Here is an 8,934-nt window from a genome sequence, read left to right as displayed (position 1 = left end):
ATCTAGTGAGATCTGTGCTAGAGCGGAGTGAGAAACCATATAAAGGACGGTCCGGACTGGTGGTATCCCTGGTGGTGCCTAGTGAAAGGCAGTAGCCACAAGCAGGTGGGAACCTGACCGGGAGAACCAGGGGGTTGGACTCAATGGCCTACAAGGCCCCTTCCAACTCTATGATTCTATGATTCTTTGATTCTGTGACCTTGCCTGACTGGCTGCCAGGATTCTTTTAGTTTGGGGTTTTGGTTACTCTGTGTCATATGGGGGATATACATACCAGAAGGGAGGGCAAGGTAATTACCAAGGCTGAACAGAAACATCTAACAGAATATTAGTGTATATATGATTCTATGATTCTATGATAGGGGCTATCACAGGAGGAATCGGTCATGAGGGTGGGCCCCTTCTAATGGATCTGGGCAGCAAGCTGGGAAACTACTGCTGCTGCTGCTGCTGCTGCTGATGTGTTGTGTGGAAGCAGCTACTACACAACAAATATGCTCCACAGCTTTGCTGACAGAGAATGGTATTTAATCCTTTCCTCACATCTGGACAGCTGTCCCATAGGATTCTCCAAGTTTAAAGATAATGGATGAAAAGTGGCTATCAAGCAGGAGGAATGTGGATCAGGGGAAAGGCATGATGGAAAGCAGAGGGGGCCTGTTGGGTGGGATTTTGAAGAGATAACAGCATGGTCAAGTGATGCTGGCTGCAGATAAGAAAATGAGGGCACTTTTGCAATGACCGCAGCCAGCAACAGCAGAGCTGCGCGGAGTGTGAAAAGTCATGTCACCTGGTCTTTTCAAATGCTCTTCCGTTATTCTTTGTGCACCATAATTGCTGGTTTGTGTTTTCAGCCTGTGGCGGAGGAACCACACCAATGCCCCAGAGCGCTATTGGCAGGGGAGGGCGAGGAGGGGGACAGACCTGGAGAGACCGGCTTGCTTCAGAGAGAGTTTATTACTGCCACACTGTGATGACAGGGAGGGAAGGAAGGAAGGAAGGAAGGGTTCTGCCTGGCACAGAAGAGGTGCAACAGAGAGTGAAACCCACCAGGGCAATGGAAAGCAGGAGGTTGGAGGTGCCTGTTCCTGCCACTCACTCGCAGTCAATCTCCTCTTCGTTCATCTGAGCCTCGTACTTGCACACAAAGCTGTTCTTACGGCGGCAGACCTCGTCGTTCCATCTCTTGAAACCTAGATGGGAGCAGCACGAAAGGAATGACTGCCAGGCCTTGGAAAGAGCAGGAACACTGGATGGGGCACCTTCGATTCCTCACATTCTTGATGTTCTCTCCACTCCCCAGCACTATAGTGGCCGCCCTCCCCAGTGCCTCCGAGGCCAGGGGAGGAGCCTCTTCCCAAAGAGCCAGCAGTGGGGTGACCACAGGCAAGAGGTGAGATTGGCTGTGTCTGAGGTTGAGCAGAGGCATTGTAACCTGGTTGGCCAGCCCAGCAGCTGCCCAGATTAATCCTGGTGTGCCCCAGTTGCTTTTCATCTTCATCACATCCTCAGCTTCATGCACTCTCTGCCTCAGTCCAAGTCTGCCCTTGGCCTACCTCCTCACCCCCCAGCAGGGAAGGTCTTCCAATAACAGCTTAGGCGATGATGTACATCAGTTTCTGCTATAGGACATTTCTGTGATGTTGCTACCTGCAATGTAGCTATTTTTCTGCAGCCAGAGCCAGAGGCACAGTGCGTATACAAATGTACACCCCAAACAGGATTAGCCTCAGTTTTTCCACCCTTGGGGTTAATCCTGGCTTCCCCTGGCCTTGTAATGATTTGAAGGAGATACTAGCCAACAATTCATATGCTCAGTCTGTAGTCCGCCTTTCCTTTCCTCCATGCTTCAGGTGGACCATTTTTAAAAATAATTAAAGCACCACATCTACATTTGTTCAGTTAAATGTACCTTGCAATTCATTTTGTAACAGATGAAAAACTCTTCTGGGGATGGGGTAGACAGGTGGGTAAGTGACAGTACAAGCGCCAGGCAATCAGCACTGTGCATAACCCGTTTCTACAAACAGCCCCATAACTGGTTTCATTTGAGGTTGATCCTGCAGCGGAGCTTCTATGCTTTAAATAAAATGTGGCAAGTGTGTTTCCACAGCAGTTCTATCGCTCAAGCCAGGTATGTTTATAAGCAACCTTTGACAAAGAGGTTGGAAATTAGGAGTAAGAAGGGACAGATATACCCTGAGGGGGCTGGCTGGTCACTGATCTGAGCAAGATAGGCCACTGGTTTGGCCCAGCAGAGCAAATATTCCTGTTTTTCCTCTTCCCACTATAGGGCTTTGTCTTCTCCATAGTGGTGGCACCAGGGAAGAGGATGTGTGTATGGAGTTGTCTTGACCACATGCATGGGTGGAGGGGGGTGGGGGGTGCAGGAAGCACGGAATTCACAACCACTTGATGTGCCAATGGCTGCCAACTTGAATGGCTTTAAAAGGGGACTTGACAAATTCTTGGAGGAGGGTAATCAGCAGCTATCAACGGCTACTAATTATTATGGCTATATATGACCTCCAGTGTCAGAGGTTGTAACCTTCTGAATACCAGTTGCTGGGAATCTGCAGGAAAGGGTGGGCTGTTGCGCTCAGGTCCCGCTTGTGGGCTTCTAAATGAGACTTATGACTGGCCACTGTAAGTACAGGATGCTGGACTAGATGGGCCCTCTTTGGCCTGACCCAGCTGCAGCCAGGCTCTTCTGCCCTCGTTTCCCCATCGGTCAGGAGGGAAGAGGCCTGAGCAGACTTCCATTCTGCAGACCACAGTCAGTGTGCACGTGTGTGTATGTGTGTGTTTCTCACCTGTGGATCGCCACAACTCTACACAAAACTCTCCAGCCTCGCCATAATTGTTTGGCTGCCCTGGACTCCATTCAGTGTGGTCAAACACGAGTCCATCGCTCCACTGCCAGGATGTGCTTCTGGGATCCTGGGGGTCACAACGAAGAGAGGAGAGGGGGACGGCTCTTGTGCCCTACGAAAAAGCGGGCTCCAACAGGCTCCCTAGAGTGATGCTCAGGTAGCCAGACCTTACCTGCCTGCCTTCCTACATACCTCCAGTCCAGGGAGTGGCCAGCCGGTCACCTCCCTTCTCCTCAGTCTGGTGTTGCCCTTACAGAACTCAGCAGGGAGCAGGAGGGGGAATGGCAGGGGAGGGGAAGGGGGCAGAACAAAAATGAGCTGGCTCTGCCTGTTGTGGGCTCTGGATCCACCTACTGTCAGCCCTCCCTGCCTTCCACCTTACCAGCCGCAATGGGCACCAGCCTCACCACAGGCCCTGCCCTCAAGCAATGACCGGGAAAGCGGGGGAGAGAGAGTGGCCTTGCTGCAATGGCAGAGCAATCTCAGAGTGGGAGCTTTTCTCTGTTTAAAAATACTGGTGCTGGTGTGCGCACTGGAGAGGGAGGAGAGAGAGAGATGAAAAAGGAGATGACACAGAATAAATAAATAAAGGTAAATAAAAATGAGGGCCAAGAGGAAGAGGCAACAGCATTTTGCACCAAACCGGCCAAGGAAACTGATAGCTGCATTAGCCATAGTAGTAGTAGTAGTAGTAGTAGTAGTAGTAGTAGTAGTAGTAGTAGTAGTAGTAGTAGTAGTTGTAGTAGTAGTAAAGATTACATGAGGATTCCTCCTGGACTGATGGGAGCCGTCAGCTTCTCACACAGAAGAAAAATAATTTTAGAAACTTTCTTTTTAAAAGTTCTTAAAATGTTGTAGACATGGGGGGGGGAAAGGAAGGAGAGTGTGTTGCTGTTCCCCAATGAAGTCACAGGCACTAGCCAATAGGTGTCCTTGGCCCTTCCAACCACAGTAGCTACAGCTCTCCAATCAACAATGAAAGCGCTGGTGGGATGGTGGGGGGAGGAGGAGAAGAGGGGAGAGGAGAAATGGCATTTCCTGAGATACAAACATTGTGGTTTATTGCTGGGGAAACACAACTTCTTCGCAACAGATGCAACAATTAACTGACTAACTAACTAGTTGCTGTAAACCGCCCAGAGAGCTTTGGCTATGGGGCGGTATACAAGTGCAATAAATAAATAAAATAAATAAATAATAACAACTGCACATAAGAATGTTGAGAAAGACTACACCTCCCCTGGTGTGTGTGTCTGTTCTTTTTTATCCTTAGCCTGTTGGGTTTTCTTCATTTTCACACAATTTCTGCTGTCAACAAGCCACAACTCCTGGGCCCACATCATTTTTTCCCCTAAAGTGGCATCATTCTGCGAATTTGCTGTACCTTCAAAAAACCAAGCCATTTGAGAGCTCTGTAGGATTATGTGGGTAATCTCTGGGGAGAGGGATAAGAGAAAGGTACAGGCAGGCGGGTGGGATTGGGAGTGGGGGGTCAGCAGGGGCAAAACTAACCTTCTGAGGGTTGTGTAGCCCAATCCAGACGTCTCCATCTGGCAGGAACTTGGAGAGGTACCTCCTGAGGTGGCAGCATTCCTGCTTGCTGAGGATGGAGGCCAAGTGAGACCCCTGCTTTTGGCACTCTTCCTAATTCAGGGCCAGGAGAAAGCACTGTTACTTCGAGAGCGTCCCTCTGGGAGAAGCAGATGACCTCCTCTGGGCTCTGCCACTCACCTCTGCCTCTTTCCAACACTTCTTGTCAGAGAAGTACCCGTAGCAGTTGCCCTCATAGAACAGCCAGTCCCTCGGGCAAGGCGAATGGGAGCCAGCAATCAACGCCGCAGCTGCTTTTGGAAAGAGGATCGGTGGCGATGAAGACAAGCAACAAACAGGACCAGACGCTGCCAGTTGAGACTAGAGGCCAGGAGCCCAACCGCTGACTGCTCAGTTCAGGTCAGTGTGCAAAGGTCTTTGCCCCCCCCTTCCCTCCCTTTGGCCCTTGCCCACGTGACTCTCCAAGGGAGCGAAACAGGCACAGCGGATGGAGCAGGGCACCCTGACTCACCTTCTGTGGAGTGGCTGGCAACCAAACAGCTGAGGAAGCCGAGAGTGATGACATGATAAGCAGCAGGGCCCATCTCCTTGCTCCTTCACCTGCAGAGAAATGGAGGGAGGGAGCAGAGCAGAGAGAGGCAGAGATGTACTTTGCCGGCCCCGGCAGGGCTGCCAGAATGGCTACCTCTGAAGACGTCAGTTGCCAGCAAACAGGTCTGTCTCAGAAGAAAAGCTGTCCCACCTCAACGTTCCTGGGCAATTATTATGATTTATATTATCTGGAGGAGACTTCCCTAACCTGATGTCCTCCGAACGGCTGCGTTGGCTGGGGCTGATGGGGAGAGAAATGTTTTCCTTCCGCTACCCTAACTCTACAACACTCAGAGAAATGGATGAGGAAGATGCTTCCACGGGATCTGGTGGTGGCATGCCGTGGAGGAGGAGGCCATTTGGAAAGGTCAGCTGCGCCTGCAACATGTACTTTTCTCTGCACTTTCACATTGAACTTTGCAGGTGTCACTGTCCAATCCAAACCTGAAAAGCCAATGCGTGCTTGTGCAATTTTTGGGAACAGTTTCTGAGTAAGATGGACAAGGCCACATCAACTGAAGAGGCTCGCGTGGCCAACAGGGTCCAATTTTAGGTGCCCACCAGAGGTGTTGCATACAATTTGCATACACCAAATTTAGGTCTCTGATCAAATTATGATGGTAGCTGGTTGGGGGTCTCATCAACACTGAACTGCAAGGTGCCCAGCTGCCCTCAAAGCAAAGTAGTTCTTTACAAGTTTTTTTAAAAAGATGGGGTGGGGGTAGGGCCAGCACCATTCATCACCTACCTTAGTATTGTTTACTCTGATTGGCAGAGGCTCTCCAGGGTCTGAGACAGAAAAGAGCAAGACACTTTTAAAGTAACAGTTGCGTGTCCAAATGGACACCCAGTCCTAGCTTTTGGACACCCAGTGGAAACAAAGGGGCACATAAAATTTAATCAATGAACCAAGAACACAAATACCGACTGGAGGCCACTGAAACACTGACTAGAGGGATGACATTTTAGCGAAAGTGAATAGAAAACAGAGGAACAAACAGGCACATTACACAATAATTCTGAGGGTTATTGGAAAGCACCAACGGCTTTCTGAAAAACATCTTAACAAAGTCTCTGCCTGTATGCTGCGATGTCTGATTCTTTGTATCTTCGCCCTTTTTTTGTAGGAATTCTGCTACAGCAGGGCGTGGCTCATGAGCAGCAGTTTTTAATTTTAATTTGCTTTTTAATTCGTGTATTTACTGGTGGGTGAACAGACTAGTAGGAATTTTGCTAGGCTAGTAACTCCTACAAATGCATTTGCAAGGCTGCATTCCCTCCCTGTTTGTTGGGGCTTGTACATAGTGGAGAGGCTTCCATGGGCAAGCCATGAATGAAGAAAAACAATAGAAACCCAGTAACAATTCCTATGAAAATGCCCTGGAAAGAGTCTTCCACATCACCTGCCACTTGATTGTTTTATAACTGAAGAAACTGGGAATTGACTTAAACCAAAAAGGAAAAAGCCAACCTAAACAAGCCGAGAATAATTCAGTTGGGCTAGATGATTTGTCTATTCAAACATTACTTGTAATTTTATTATGTTTGAAATAGCTATCAGTCATGAGACATAATTAAAAACTTCCCTAGATATCAGTGCAATTCTTTGTGCTGTCTTTCAGATTTGTTCAGCACAAAGACATTTTATTGTTATGCATGATTGTTTTATACAAGGTGTTATGAATGCTAGCTATTTTCTGTATATTAAACTTACATGTATTTGAAAGAGCACAAAGAATTGCACTGATATATAGGGAAGTGTTTAATTATGTCTCATGACTGATAGCCATTTCAAACATAATAAAATTACATATAATGTTCGAATAAGCAAATCATCTAGCTGAAACTGTGAATTGAACCAGGAATGGTCTACCTGCAGATAGAGAGGTGCTGCAAGAGTTCAGGAATTCTTGCCACCAGATCCTATGGAAAGAGGTTGCTCCCATCTTCCAGGTTTTCCCCTTCGAGGAAGTGACTCAGTAAAAAATCTAAGAGAACCTGGACTTCGGTCCTTGAGAAATTGGGCAGAAGACATTGACTCATCACCCATCACTTACCTCTCTGTGTCCCAAAGTCTGGCTTGTCTAGCTAGTCCTTGTATGTCTGGGGGCAGCAGAAAGGATGAGGTGTCCAGTTACTATATAGCCTTGCAAGAGGGAGGAGTTGGAGAGATTTAAAAAGAAAAAGAAAGAAACTTCACCTGGATCCAACACGTCTCAAAACCTCAGGCAAACAAAGGCTCTGGAAGGATCCTGATTCCTGCCCCCCCCATCCATGCAAGCCAACCTGGGCAAATGCCCAGGGGAGGGGCGGATGGGCACCAGGAGACAAGATGCGGTTCTGCTGTGCTTCCCTCCATTCCTCTGGCGCAGTGTTTCCCAAACTTTTTTATTTTTTTGTTGCTGGACTACAGTTCCCATAATTCCTGACCATTGGCCATGCTGGCTGGGGCTGATGGGAGTTGTAGTGCAGCAACAAAAAAATAAAAAAAGTTTGGGAAACACTGCGGGGGATTAATTCAAAGAGGGCTTGAAGCAGCTTCCAAGCAAAAAACCTATACGAAAAACCACAAGAAATGAGTCACATAAGCAGGGTTGACTTGACACTAGAAAACAGCAGTGCTCTCGAGCAGCTGAACCCCGAAGCCAGAAACTTCACCATGACAAGATGAAGGCCTTGAGTAAGATGTAGGTGTTGCATCCTCTGCAGAAAGCGAGCAGCAATGAGGTTCTTCAAAGAGGTTGCTCCGTGACGGGGCATCTCTGCAAAGGCCCTGCAGATTGCTCCAAACCGCCTCACATGGTGTTGGGTCAGGTCCTAGATGGGGGAGTCCTAATCAGAAGAAGACCAGGAGGCTCCAATCTAGGACCCAGCCCTGGGCCAGGCTCCATCTGGGGGTGTGCAGCCAAGGTCCTGTGATCAGGGCAAGGAAGGGCCGTCTGCACCCACGGCCTCTGACATCAAGGCTCAACGGGACCCAAGCCCAAGAGAGAGCCATTGCCTCAGACGCCAGCTAGAGACCTGGCCCATTTGGAGGAGTACCTAGCTGCAAGCCGGGACTCCTCAGGAGTAAAGGCCTGGCTGAAGGTGACTGAGAGGAGTCCGCTGAGCTTTGGGGCGTGGTTACAGGAGCTCCAGCACAAACACTCCTCTGCTAGTCTGGAAGCATTGCTAGAACAGCATCTGTGTGGCAGCTTTGTCCCTGGCTTGTCTTGCTGATCTCCTGTTGGTCCCAGGCCTGCTTGACACACAGACTGCTTGCACCCAGGCCTTGGACTGCTCTCGCCCTACATCTTGCCTGACCCCCTTTGCTGCTGTGGACTCTGTTTGCTGGATTCTGCCTTTGGACTGGCTCTGGATACTGCCTTGGTGTAGCCCACCTAGCTATTGTTGCTGGGTCTCACAGAATCATAGAATAGCAGAGTTGGAAGGGGCCTACAAGGCCATCCAGTCCAACCCCCTGCTCAATGCAGGAATCCAAATCAAAGCATTCCTGACAGATGGCTGTCCAGCTGCCTCTTGAAGGCCTCCAGTGTCAGAGAGCCCACCACCTCTCTAGGTAATTGGTTCCATTGTTGTATGGCTCTAACAGTTGGGAAGTTTTTCCTGATGTCCAGTCGAAATCTGGCTTCCTGCAACTTGAGCCCATTATTCCATGTCCTGCACTCTGGGACGATCGAGAAGAGATCCCGGCCCTCCTCTATGTGACAACCTTTCATGTACTTGAAGAGTGCTATCCTATCTCCCCTCGGTCTTCTCTTCTCCAGGCTAAACTGAACCCCGACAAGACCGAGGTGTTGCTCGTGGGGGACAAGAGAAGGTTGGGGGATATAGACCTGATGTATAATGGGGTAAGATTACCCCTGAAGGACCAGGTCCGTAGCCTTGGGGTCATTCTTGACTCCCAGCTGTCTATGGA

The 8,934-nt window shown here is 49.1% G+C and overlaps 1 protein-coding gene across 3 annotated transcripts; it reads right to left on the bottom strand.

Moving 5' to 3' along the window:
* Positions 1–1,043: 1,043 nt before the first annotated feature.
* LOC133363246 (C-type lectin LmsL-like) lies at positions 1,044–7,121 on the bottom strand. Of its 3 annotated transcripts, none has more exons than XM_061582632.1 (7): positions 7,073–7,121; positions 5,764–5,804; positions 4,936–5,024; positions 4,605–4,717; positions 4,386–4,517; positions 2,814–2,940; positions 1,044–1,193 (listed from the first exon to the last, which is right to left on the bottom strand). In XM_061582632.1, the coding sequence occupies exons 3-7, from the start codon at positions 5,006–5,008 to the stop codon at positions 1,096–1,098; spliced, it is 543 nt and encodes a 180-aa protein (XP_061438616.1). In that variant the 5' UTR covers positions 5,009–5,024; positions 5,764–5,804; positions 7,073–7,121; the 3' UTR covers positions 1,044–1,095. The 3 variants fall into 3 exon arrangements, with proteins under 3 accessions (XP_061438616.1, XP_061438618.1, XP_061438617.1); XM_061582634.1 differs by having other exon boundaries at positions 4,605–4,714; XM_061582633.1 differs by lacking the exon at positions 5,764–5,804 and having other exon boundaries at positions 7,073–7,120.
* Positions 7,122–8,934: the final 1,813 nt, after the last annotated feature.

Source organism: Rhineura floridana, chromosome 8, assembly GCF_030035675.1.
Source record: "Rhineura floridana isolate rRhiFlo1 chromosome 8, rRhiFlo1.hap2, whole genome shotgun sequence".
In the NCBI taxonomy this organism is placed as follows: Eukaryota; Metazoa; Chordata; class Lepidosauria; order Squamata; family Rhineuridae; genus Rhineura; species Rhineura floridana.
The sequence above is the reverse complement of the archived record's forward strand: the minus strand, read 5'-3'. Positions and strand labels throughout refer to the sequence as shown.